At 36.5% G+C, this 12,892-nt stretch overlaps 3 protein-coding genes across 4 annotated transcripts in view; all 3 read left to right on the forward strand.

Annotated features, from left to right (window-relative positions):
• The window catches only part of LOC132199440 (heterogeneous nuclear ribonucleoprotein L), a 60,059-nt gene extending 55,287 nt beyond the window's left edge, over positions 1-4,772 (forward strand). Inside the window, exons 9-13 of one of the 2 annotated variants that reach the window (XM_059624145.1) lie at positions 34-155; positions 288-438; positions 509-620; positions 664-771; positions 1,344-4,772. In XM_059624145.1, the coding sequence (XP_059480128.1) occupies positions 34-155; positions 288-438; positions 509-620; positions 664-771; positions 1,344-1,483 (633 nt within the window). In that variant the 3' untranslated portion in view covers positions 1,484-4,772. The remainder of the gene's footprint in view (positions 1-33; positions 156-287; positions 439-508; positions 621-663; positions 772-1,343) is intronic. The other variant, XM_059624146.1, reaches the window with a different exon arrangement.
• A 792-nt stretch (positions 4,773-5,564) lies between these two features.
• On the forward strand, positions 5,565-10,382 carry LOC132199605 (WD repeat-containing protein 43). Its single transcript, XM_059624454.1, has 9 exons — positions 5,565-5,995; positions 6,463-6,713; positions 7,559-7,789; positions 8,007-8,180; positions 8,280-8,454; positions 8,510-8,788; positions 8,860-9,011; positions 9,316-9,566; positions 9,927-10,382. Exons 1-9 carry the CDS (start codon positions 5,801-5,803, stop codon positions 10,136-10,138), a joined length of 1,920 nt encoding a protein of 639 aa, XP_059480437.1. The 5' UTR covers positions 5,565-5,800; the 3' UTR covers positions 10,139-10,382.
• Positions 10,383-10,806: 424 nt separating this feature from the next.
• Positions 10,807-12,892, forward strand: part of LOC132200537 (homeobox protein otx5-A-like) — a 33,116-nt gene continuing 31,030 nt past the window's right edge. Inside the window, exon 1 of the mRNA XM_059626059.1 lies at positions 10,807-11,037. The gene's annotated coding sequence lies outside the window, so the exon portion shown is untranslated. The remainder of the gene's footprint in view (positions 11,038-12,892) is intronic.

Consider the following 12,892-nt stretch of genomic DNA (forward strand, 5'->3'; position numbering starts at 1 on the left):
CTTGAAATAATTGTTATTTTGCCTTTTTTGCAGATTAAGTTCCTCAAGACCAAGGAAGGTTGTGCCATGATCCAATTGGGTGATTCTTTAGCTGTGGAGCGAGCAGTGCAGAACTTGAACAATGTCCAGCTGGCAGGATCAAAACTGCAGCTGGGGTGAGTAGCAGAAATTTGAGCTAATTCCGCGCGAATTAATAATGTGCAACACTAACTCACGCGCACATGACACATTCTAAAGTGTCGACGGCAGTCATAATTTTTAATTTTGTCATTCTGTCCGTGTTGCAGTTACTCAAAACAAGCATTTCTCAGTGATGTCCAGCACCCGTATCAGTTGCCAGACAAGAGTCCCTCCTTCAAAGACTTCATGGGCAACAAAAACAACAGATTTATCAACCCAGTCATGGCTAGCAAAAACAGAATACAGCCTCCATCTAAAGTAAATAAATGTTCGCTTCGGCGGCGACACCGCAATTTATTTATCCTGGACCCCCCTCTTGTGCCAACAGATTTTGCATTTCTTCAACACGCCACCCAGTTTAACGGAAGAGCAGCTGAAAGAGGTTTTCGAGAATTCGGGCGTCGGCGATCCAAAGACGATCAAACTCTTCCCGTCAAAGAGTGAGCTCAACATTTTAAGAAAGTTAAATCTCAACTGATGTAGAAAATTCCACAGCTGAGCGCAGCTCTTCGGGCCTGTTGGAGTTTGACAGTATCTCAGATGCACTGGACGCACTCATGATGTGCAACCACTTGCCGATCCAGAACCCAAGTACGGAGATAGTGAAGCAGCTAATTGAGAATTATCAGAGAAAGCACTCGAGCTAGACAGTTGGAAACAAATGTCAGATATTTGATATGCACAAGCATTAGCCAATCAGGAATATTAATCTTGTAAAATATGCGGCTGCACGGCTGCAGTTTTCTGGTTCATTTTTAGAGCTTTAAATTTTTGGAAATTTAAATTACAAAAAATATTAAAAGGTGACATATGAAGAAGACAAATTCACCTAGATTTAATAAAAAAAAATCAAATTTAGAATTAATATAAAAGATAAAAGAAATGAATGGTCAAAAGTTTAGAAAGACTAAATGCAAGACGGAAAGTAGAATTCCATCTTATTATAATTTTTACTAACTTTTAAATTGATTTTTTTCCTCCACATTGAATTTTTTGTAATTAAATTAATATCAAATATATAAGCTTTGCCTGTGCATAGAATTTATAAAAAAAATTACTCCGCAATTTTAATTTGTGCTTGATGATTCCGATTATGTATTCTTAATAAGACTTGTTGATTTTATAATTTGATCGCAATTTTTTTAACTTGGTCCAATTTTCAGATGGCAAATTCCCGTACATAATGAAGCTGTGCTTCTCGTCGTCCCGGCAGATCCCCTCCACAATAAGTGGCAGCATGCACTTAAAAAGGGATAGTCCCGTCGACCTGGAGAACATGGAGAACGGGAATGAGGACGAGTAGACAGACTGGCCAACAACTCGAAGCCACCAACCAACCAACACCACAAGACAACACACAGACACGGAACACACCCATACACCTCTTCCCGCCTCTTCGTTCCTTCATCGCGTGCCAACCGAGGAATTTCTTCTCATTTTCTTCTCATCATCTCTCTCGGAGTAATACCAGCAACGTCTGACCTCGTTTCATCAACTCGGCGCCCCGACGCCGTCTCTACGCCATTATTTTCATTTTAATTTGTGTACATGTCCGCAATTATGTATGCAAAAGCACTAGTCAGCCCAAGTGCACCAGTGTTGAAGTGTGATTTGCATACAAGCAGATTAATGACTGAATGAAAAACTGAAATGTGTTTTCGAACGGAGCAGCTGGCATTCTTGGTAACTGGTGCTGTCTCATATTTAATTATTTTGTCCAACAAATGTCCAGTCGAACGAATTGCTCATGTTGCATACCTCATTAATCTCACAGTTTTGAACCACATAAGCAATAATTATGTAAAAGTGGTTTTTTACAAATAACCTGATTGTGAGCCGCGTTTTTATCCTCAATGATTTTTATTCAATTACATTCTTAGTAAGTTTTTATCAAGCAACAAGATCGACTGGACGTTTCGATACCAATTAAGACGACTAACAAACAAATTTTTTGCAACTTTGTATAGCAAGTAGGTGTTATTTTTGCATACCGACCGGATTTCCAACCCCCGTTTTTTATGGAGATAATTTTTTGACAACGTTCAAATCATGGCAACTCGCAGACAAGGGATGTTTTTGCTTCTTTTGTAAAATGGAGAGTTTTGTATTTTTGTGATTGATTTTTGAGTTTTTTTTTTCATTTTTCATATAAAGTAGAGCTAAAACTTTTCTGTTTTTTAACCGACGTAATTGATTTTCTTTCCCGACAAAAATGATGAAGGTGATCTGAACATATCAAATAGCAATTAAATTATAAGTAACAACACAAGGCGGAGGAAGAAGAACGGTTACAACACTAGTTAGGGAAGTACACAACCTTATCCTTAGTTTAAAAATAGCATTGAAACAGAGGACACACAGAAACATACACAAACCACCTACTTAATGCATATTTATGAAGAGTCTCGGACATCTCGTAAAGTTAAACTCGCAATTACTAAAGAAGTTCAGCTCTTGATCCCTTAATTATTCTTTTTCTTGCAAAAAAGTATTTTTCTCTAAACAAAAACGAGCGACCCGAAGCTCGAGTAAGCACCAAGATTGCAAAAACTATTTGCATTGCACACACACACACTGCAATGAAGTTAATCAAAATCAAACGCAAGCTCGCTCGCTGCAAAGGACGGGAGCTAACGTAAGAAATAAACAAGTTTCTTCAGACTGATTTCTGTCTTTGAATTGATTTTCCAAGCGCCCGGCATTTGCAGCGGCCGAGCTTCCTCGACGTTAAATATAAATAATATATGAGATATGTAGTTAAAATGTAGTCTTCCTCTTGCGCCTAGATAAACAACTACATACTTTTGTAGCCCAAGACTGTGTGATCACAATAGTGACCAAATTGGATAAAAGAGAGTTCTTCTGTATGTGTCACAGCATATTCAAAAAATGGATAAATAAAATTCGTAACTGTTTCATTCGAGAAATGAATAACGGTTGAATGTGTTCAAAAGTAAGTTCGTTGGAATATATATTGTGTATAAAAATGGCAACAATATATATAAATTGTATTTTTGGTCTTGCACAATTACAAACATATGTGAGAGAAGGTGGGCTCCGGATTTTGATTTTTTTTTTCTTGCGTATGAAAATTGAACAATGATTTGCCATATATTGTACATTTATCCACTTTTCTTCCCTACTTTGAAAGACAGTTTGTACATAAATATTAAGTTTTTTATTAACGAGAACGAACGAATGTGTTGAAAAAAAGAGCATCTCAGAGAGGAAGAAAGAAAGAAAGTAAAGAGCGAACGCGCGCGGAGTTCAAATAACCCCCACTGACAGCAAAAAGACCATACGCAGCATTTATGTGAATTTATTAATTGTTGTAAAACCTACCAAAGTTGACGAGTTGACCGACGAAGTTCTGCGAACCAGAGGTTGTAACTCGCTCGTCCACAAGCCAGGGGGACTATTCGATGTGAAACGGATATGACAAGTGAATAAATCTAATAAGCCTCGTTTTTGTCACTTCGCTGCTAGAGTACCTAGAGAGACTACTAAGCATTTTCGATGCGTAGTACCATATTTACGATTCGCGTAAGTGTATTTTGAAATTCCTAGGCGAGAACGGTATTTGTAAAATTATCCTAGATCGTTGCGAGAGAGAAAAAAAGTAATAAATTGTCACTGGAGGCGAGAGTTCGTCGCCTAGAAATTAATGAATTAAAATTCCGAGATCTATAGACCCGTGGTAAATATACCTTAGCAAGTTTCCGGCTCGCTTTTTGGTTGAGTTTCCCAGTGTAAAGCTATGAGATTCACGTAAATCTAAAGTACATAACTACGTAGTATGTAATAAAACAGAAATTCAGAACTTGATATCAGAGAAGCAATATGGTGTTTAAGGAAAGATGAAGAAGCGAGCGCTCTGTGTATTTTTGTTCTCAAATTTTGTTCGCAGCTCTCATTAATTCATTATAATTAATTATTCATTCGATGTGTTGCCTGTTTTTGAACTGTTGTTGTATTATTGCTTTCGACGAATCTGATCCACGCTAGAAGTTGAAAATGAGTTTTGGTCGGTCATGTTAATGATTCTCGTATAATTTTCACACATTTTCAATTGTACTTTTTCACACACAAAACACAGACACACGTTTTTTATCAATGGTACTAAATAAGAACGGCCACCTATGCAGTCAATTAAATTGTAATTTATGATGGAATTGGACGTGAGCATAATTAAAATTTTAAGCAGCTAAGCCAACTTTTGTGTAGCTGGTTTAAAGAAGAATCCTTTCAAATTCTCTTGATATAGTGAATTTTCAATAAAAAATTGGTCTAACATGAAAAGCATCGATTTCTTTAAAACAACGGGAAAGCCTGAGAAAAAAACGGCATCTATATTATTAATTAAAATAATATATATTATATCAAAGCTCTCTCTCCTCTCTCTGTGTAATTTTAAGGGAAAAATTACAATGCATTCTAATGTGGATCAAAAAAATGTGCTCCAAGAACTTGTAAAATGATGAATGAAAGAAAGGCTATTATGCACTTGTAGTTTTATTCTGCAAAAGTTTACATTTTTGTGCCATGTTGTCAATACAGAAAGAATACAAGGATTAGATGAATTATTAACTTTACACCCTTGTTTTCTATTTCAAACTTCAAACCCTTTTGCTAGAAAAAAAGTAGTGTAGGTCCAAGTGGATTTAAAACATTGAGAAATTAATGATAATGATTTTCTATGACAGTGAGGAAAACGAAAAATTAAAAAGATTTAATTTTTATTGACGAGCATTTAATCAAACAATAATTTTTAATTAAATCTATATCTGGACGTAATAAAGAGCTGCAAAATATAATTTGTACTGGTATTTAAGATATCTTATGAGTTGTCTATTTAAATTAATTAAGATTCATACAACAAATGAATAATATTTAAAATAAAATATCTAAAATAATAATAAGTGAGAAATAAATTTGTGGTAAAAAAATAATTATTTTCAAAATAATAAGTTTTGAAAATAAGAAAAGAAAAATAAATAAAAAGTAGGATTGATTTATTAGAAAAATAAAAAAAAAATGGAAAGATTTTAAAGAATTGAACAATTTATTGTAAATAATTAAAATTTAATTAAGCACAGGATTTACAAAAAAAAACGTCCAAACTCTCAACTCCTTCTGGATATTTTTTAAGTTTTTTAAGGTTATTCATTTGATATTGTTAAAAATTTTAGTGATAATCATTTAATTAAAATTTAACCAACATTCAGCTATCTAGATTTATTTCCTGCGAACCTGCTGCGAACATAGTTTGTATAATGTTTTCTTAGAAAACTTACAAACTTTCATCATAGAATCGCGCCAAAAGTAGTTAAAAATAATTATTACTACTGGTGGCGTCATCTCTTGGCCTGCTTGCAAACTGAGCTTAATGCAGACGTGCATCGCAGAAGATCGCATTGTGTGTTATCGTCGCACTGGCTGGCACCGCACGTGGTCCCGACAAGCCGAAACTATTCGATTTTCCTTGCCGACGAGTTAGGCCGACCGTTGGCATCGCCGTGCACGATTTTCGGCCGATTTTTCGCGACGTTCCCGGGGCTGATGGGCTGCGGGCGTTGAGAGTCGGCGAGTGGTGCGAGTGAAAAACGTGGAGCAGCAGAACATGGCGCCGCACGATCATGCTTCGGCGTTTTCGGCCGATTTGCAGCACTTCGCCCTGTGCAGCGGCGACGGCAAACTCAGAGTCTTCGAGACCAAATCTAGCAAACTGGTGCAGGAGTTCGTGCCCGAGGGACACTTGAACTGCAGAATCCACTCGTTGTGCTGGATTTCCACCTCGTCCGCCTTCCCCGCCTCGGTACGGCGACGAAAAACTTCTGGACCACACCATGACACGTTTCGCACTTGGATTTTTGCCCGAATTTCGGCTAAATCTGCTTTAATGTTCGAATATTTATTCAAAATCCGTTACCCTGATGACTGCTCCATTTTTCATTTTGGATTTTCCAACCAAAATTTTAAGTCTATTTTTACCCACAATTTCCTTAATTTTATCTTAAAATTAAAATTTCCTCATTAAAATTGGTTAAATATTGCTAATAATCTAGATTTTCATCGATTAACCATAAATTTTGAGAAATTTGTGAATTCTCCGAGTCAAAATTTGATCAAAATGCCTAAAAATTTTGGTTGTTTACCATTTGTGAGTGGCCCAAGGTCAAATGCTAAACAAAAATTTCACTTTCGAAACAGTGTGTCTTGTGTCATAGTTTTCGCCCTAATTTCCAAATATTCGTTTTTACTGATTTTTATTTTCCATTCCAGCTACCGGCAAAAAAAGCAAAAAAGCGCAAGGTCGAGGCTGAGGATGCAGCAGAAAAAAACGGAGTCCTGCTTGGCTTGGACAAAGGCGATGTTCTTTTCTACGACGTCAGTAGAGCCGAGGTGTGCGGAAAATTGCCCTCCTCTATCAGCAGCCCTGTCACGGCAATCGCTACGAAGGACAACAACGTGTTTGCCGGGACAACCAGTAGCCAAATTATTCACTGGCAGTTGGGCAAAAACACGGAAACAAAGTAAGTTTCTGGCCAAAAGTTCCAAAAAGGCTACACCCACTTTTGAGGAAATGTCCACTTTGGATTGAATAATCTAGTTTTCTGTGATAGACGAAATCGACGTGTCTTTTTTTATTTACTTCTTGAGTTTTGCTTTTGCCCCTACCAAGGAATATTATTCTTCAAAGTGAAATTTAATTTATTATTGTAATTTACAATCAATTACATAATCTGATTGAAATATTTAAACCGGGCAAAACTCATTGCAAAGAAAACAAAAATAAAGGACACCTGACAACCAAAAGGCAACCTGTGTTCTGCTGGTACTTTTAAAACCTAGGGTTTTGTGTCCCAACTAAAATCCTTTGCTATATAAATTTCTGCAACTTTTCTTTGTTGAAAATTAAGTTCTCACCATTTTTTATAAATTCCTCCCTCTTGGTTTTATGTACCAGCAGACTGCAGGTTGCCTTTTGGGGGATCAGTTGTCCTTTATTTTTTCTTTGCAACGAGGTTCACCCGGTTTCAATTTTTCATGAAATCTACCTCGATTGAGATCCTCCATTCAATTTAATTAATCCGATTGTATTTTTACAATAAATTTTACTGAAATAAAAAAGTAGCGGAATTAAAGTTTATAGTAATAGTTTGGATTAAGCAATGAAATTATTTATCGATCCAAGTATTTGTATTTAATTCATCTCGTAATTAACAGTTAAAATTCTTTAATAATGTTTAATAATAAGCCTATTTCACGAGTTGATAGAATCGTTGAATTAATGAAGTGATTTAATAAACTTTCTTAAGCCTTGGGTTCATATTAAAAGTACTGTTCAATTAAACAATTCTTTCTCCCTCCGTTTCAGGTCTTGGAAGGCGAACCCAAAAGCGCCGTCACAAATCACAGTTGTTTTGTGCCATCCGACAGAAGATTGGCTCATTAGCGCGTCCAGGACCATAACTGTGTGGGACATTCAGTCCAGGGAAGTGCTCCAAGAATTCCAGGGGCACCTCAGTCTTATCCGACAGTTGCTCCTCACTCCAAGTGGCGAACACTTGGCCAGCATTGCTGAGGGAGAACGAAACATTAATGTTTGGTGAGTTCATCTGAAATATCAAAAGAAAGAAAACTCGAAAAGAGCCTGGAAATTTTGAAATGACTTTTAAGAACTAGGAACTGAAGATTAGGTTTTTTGAACAATAATTAAAATTAATGTTGAGATTTTTTTCAAATCCTCACTTGATATTTTACTTCAAATAATTTGATTTTGGAAGAGATTTTTAATTTCATTGCTTTTTTTCTTTTAATTTCAGGCCTGTTGGTAAATCAAAGAAGAAGAAGAGAACACAAGAATGCATTGCAATGCTAGTTTTGCAAGACTTTCCGGTGCAAATGGACTTGGCTGTCTCTCCCAAAGACGGTTCGGTCCATCTTTCAGCAGTCACTGCTGAAGGATCACTTTGCATTTTCTCGGAAACGCTCAATGGGTAAGTTGATAACCGAAAATAAGTCTTTTCAAAACACATCTCCCCCTTTTAGTCTTGAGATTTGAGACTTCTCTTTATCAGAGATTCTGTGCATTCCAGGAAATGTATGACACCTTCCAAGCCTAGGATGACTCTCCAAATCGCAGACAGTGATGCACCTGCCGATTCAGCCGTCGTACTCCTTCCTATTGTTGCTGCCAAGTTTCCTTACAAATCTGCTTTGGAAATTATTTTATCTTACGGAGACTCATTTAATCTACGATTTGAGAGAACGGTTAGTAATTTTGATACCTTTTGTCGTTGAATCTTCAAAGGCTGGTTATTCGCAGAGCAACATTTCTACCAAGAAAGATATCGTTTTCCTCAATAGAAAGAATCCAAGGAAGGTTGCTTCGGAGAAGAAATCGGATGCACGAGTTGTAGGAAATTCCAGCGAGGCACAATATGTGACTGCGACGGGAAGCAAAAGACCCATTTCCACCAAGCCCATTCACCTACCCATCGAGGACAGACTGAAAAATTTGTCTGTAGAAAAAGTAGTGGAAAGTGAGGAAACAAGAATTCCCAGTGGTCCAACCACGGATAGTCTTTCCGCACTTTTACAACAGGTTCGGAAGCTAATTTTGGCTCTTTAAAAAATTATTTGTGTTTCAATTCTAATATTGAATGGTAATTTCAGGGCTTAGCAAGTAACGACAAAGGACTTCAAAAAGAGATTCTTCTCACAAAGGATCCGTCTGTTATTTCAAGTACTGTGGCAAATTTGCCTATCGAATATGTGCCCATGTTAGTCCAACAACTGGCTGTGCTTGTGCACTGGAGCGGGTGGAAGTGAGTTTATTCTCATCTGTTAAATTAAATCCCAATTGATCTAAATATTTCTTTTAAGTCCCTATAAATAATTTTGTGAAAAAAATCAAAGCAATCGATTCATGATAAATTTCCAAAATTAAATAAAGATGCAAGAATTTTTTTTTTTTTTTTGCTTATGGCACCCGTGAGCTTATTAGGCTATTGGGTCGGTCTCTTGCCGAAATCGAGCACCCTTAGCACATTTGTGCTTCCCAACCAACCTGACCCTTGTTCGGGGGCTTGAAAGAATTTGAGTCAAATGCTAATGAATTGTGATTTTCAGGGGTGAAACGGCCACAAAGTGGATTACGGAAATTTTGATGCACCACAGCTCGTTGGTTCTTGGCAGTCCGCAGCTGGTGGCGCTCATTCAGCCCATCCTTGGGCTTGTGGAGGTCAGACTGGCAGGGCTGCAGAACCTGATGAAACTTAAGGGCAGACTTTCCCTTCTGATGGCACAAATGGCGCTCAGGGGGAAAGTCAAGAAAATGAGTCCCCAGCAGAGCCATGTCACAAGTTACGACATTGAAGATGGTAATTGTATTTTCTTATTAGGCAAATTCATACTTGGGATTTTGATGTACTCATTATTTTTTTTAAAATAACTAAGTTATTTTTCATTTGAAAAAGGCCTGAATATTACTAAAAATAAAATGTGAATACCAAATCAAATCATACAATTTGGTATAAAAAAGATAATTTTTTTAGATTGCATTATTTTTATTACTTGATTTCTAAAACTCAATCAAAACCTTAATATTAAACCTGTTTTAAAATCCACTTGTTCTTTAATTATTTTTACTTAAAATTTTGTTAAAGCTTGTTACCTTAATCCTAAAATTATACATAATTTGTGAAGAATTGAATTAAATGTATTTTTTAATTGCTCGTCAGATTCGGAAGATTCAAGTGAGGATGATAATTTGAGCATAGCAGAATCGGATGATTCCGACGCAATGGAGGACGACGATGAAGAAAGGTGTGAAGAAGTCGATGAAGATGCAAGCGAAGGGGAAGAATTAGACGAGCCAACAACCAACGGCAGGACGAGGAGGAAAGGTGATAGCAGCGAAGGTAGCAGCGAAGAAGAAGACATGGAATGCTGAGTCCTCGCTGTTGGTTTAGGAGAAAAATATTAAAATTGCCTCAACTTGCATTTGATGTGCACGGCTTTTTTGTCGACACACAAAGCACTTTTATATGTGACCATTGGGGGTTTATTATTTTGTGACATAAAATTGTAAAGATTGATCTGTTGAATTATTTTGATTTTGACGGATCTTTTTATTATGATGAATTGTAATCTTGAACCAGCATGGCTGCTGCAAATATAAAAATTGAAAAAGTTTATTCAATCGTATTTCACTGAAAAAACAAAAACTATATAATTCCATCCGGATATAAACAAAAACAGTTCTTTTAATTTATATCAAGCTCAGGGTCGGAAAGGCTCGGGTTTTTTTCCTCTATTTGAAAATTTGATGACAGTGGCAGAGCGTCTTGTCCCCTGGTGTACATTTTTTATTCAGGAGAGAGGCAACTATACTTTTAACTCTGGCCGGCGCTGTCGGCCGGGAAACAAATGGTTCATAATTCATTAGATTATCGTGCACATTCCATTTGGCCGGTGGCCACTGTGGCTCGACCGACTGGGCGTTCTACGTCACACGCTTCGGACAACCTCCGCCCTCACCCCCCGTTTAGGTGCCGCTGCCCCTCCCCCTGCTGGATTCGCGGCAGCCATGGAGCGAGTGCCGCCCCCCGCAACACGTTCAGCTCTCTCCGCGCGGCCCATGTATAATAGATTGCCAGCTACTGCTGTTGAGATCTTCCTCGCTCATATGCACGTGCGGTTCGTTTCCCGGCCGGCCACCTCTCGCAGCCTCTCTCTGCCCTGAGTGCCTCTGCGACCTTCCGACGTGCAGTTTCGCAGCATCCCTCAGGAACACGAGATCGATCGACGACAGCAGCAAAAATCTACCTGCGCTTCCCAAAAATAACTGGGGTGAGTACGAAATGACACATTTTTTTAAATCACACATTAGAAAAGCCAACTGCTTGTATCAGGAAAATTGGTTTTTTCAGAAACTGAAATAGGTGCAAATTCGGAAAAAAATTAAACTCAAATTTGATTAAATCCCTGGCAAATATTGCAAAAAATTTCATAAAATAAATACTTTTATTTGTATGACTGGTGCAAATTTAATTTAAAAACACAAATTAAAAGTAAATTAATAGAAATTGTATAAATTTTGTCAAGTTTTTTTATTGTGTTAAACAAATAATTTAGTAGAAGGGTTAATTTTTTATTTATAATTTCACTCGATCGTTTAGTTGCTGTTTTAAAATCGCAATATATTGATTTAGAAACTGCTTTTATATTTAAAATTAGCTCGATGATGGATTAGGCTTATTTGCGTCACTTAAGGGATGTAATCGGGCAGTGTTAGGGCGGAAAGTTTTGCCGATCATGCGCAAAGGAGTCAAATAATGACGTGACTTTTGGACACAGGGTGGAGTTTGAACCTTCAATAAGTGCTTAATTTTAATATTTTTCCTTCCTTAACTTAAAATTTTAATTATTTTTTATCTCAATTGAATATACTTATTTGAATCTAGAGCATTTTTTTTTTTCAAATTCTTTACTGAATAAGATTGTAAAATTCGGGTGTTGATTTGTGAGATCGTAAATCATGCATTCACAAAAGTCTCTTCTATGATACAAATCGCTTCCCTATTAAATCCGGGGAGACTCTTTCTATTTGCATAGCGGCCCGCAGGGGATTATTAGGCGGAGTGTAATAAATTTCCAGCAAAACTTCCTCCCCGTATTTTCTTTGATCGTATGCGGCGCGTCACGGGGTTGAATCGGAACCTTTTCATATATAAAGAGTGGGTGGGCTTAAATATTACATATAAAACTTTTGAATTCAAAGCGTCTCTATTCGGCCGATTTTTTATATTATTTTCACCCTCTGACATTTTTGGCTCATTATCTGCTTGCCGCACATGATTTGTGGCTCTTTTATATGAATCGCGTCACCGTGGATGTATAAAATGAAAATTTTGAGCATCTCTCGTATAATAATAATGCGGAGAAAGACCTTTTGCATTTTCTGTGCGGACGAGGAAAGAGTTTGTGTCCCTCTCTGCTTTTAATGTGAGCCGCGCCGGGTGACGTTTTATTATTTTCTACAGATGTCAAGCACCAGGAATGAAATCACATTAAATTTTAGGAAAGGGACAGATGGTCTTTCTGTTGTTCGCCGACGAGCATTTTTTGATGTAAAGAGCTCGAGAGTAAAAAGGATTTTGCAATAAATGAGTTTGCAGAATTTAAAATTGTGCAGACCATTGGAAAATTTAGGAATTTTTCTGAAATAATTTTTGAGATTTTTTGGATATGTACCAGAAAGGATTAAAAAAAAATTAAACATAATTATTTTTATTTTTAAATAGAAGACCAAATTTAAAATGAGCAAAACTGCGAGAAATTGATGAATCCTGATTTTCTGTATTAGGAGAAGTTCTTATTTCTTTTAAAATGATTAGAAATTAGGCTTTGAATCTTCTTACGTATTTATCCTGTATGCATTTTAATTAAAATTAGTCTTTTATAATCACATGCAGACAGGTACAATTTTTAATTAATGCAAAAAATACAAGAATAACAATCAAAATCATATTTTCACATCATTTTTGATATCACAATCAGAACCAGAATAGCTTAAAACTATGAACCAATCAACACAGTTCATCTAATGATTTATGCTAAATTACAGTTTAAGATGAAAATAATTATTAGCTCAAATTATTACTTTGGTTTTGGTTGGATCTAATTTAGATTAAAATTCTGATTT

This window comes from Neocloeon triangulifer, unplaced genomic scaffold (genome assembly GCF_031216515.1).
Source record: "Neocloeon triangulifer isolate White Clay Creek 2 clone unplaced genomic scaffold, ASM3121651v1 ptg000014l, whole genome shotgun sequence".
NCBI lineage: Eukaryota > Metazoa > Arthropoda > Insecta > Ephemeroptera > Baetidae > Neocloeon > Neocloeon triangulifer.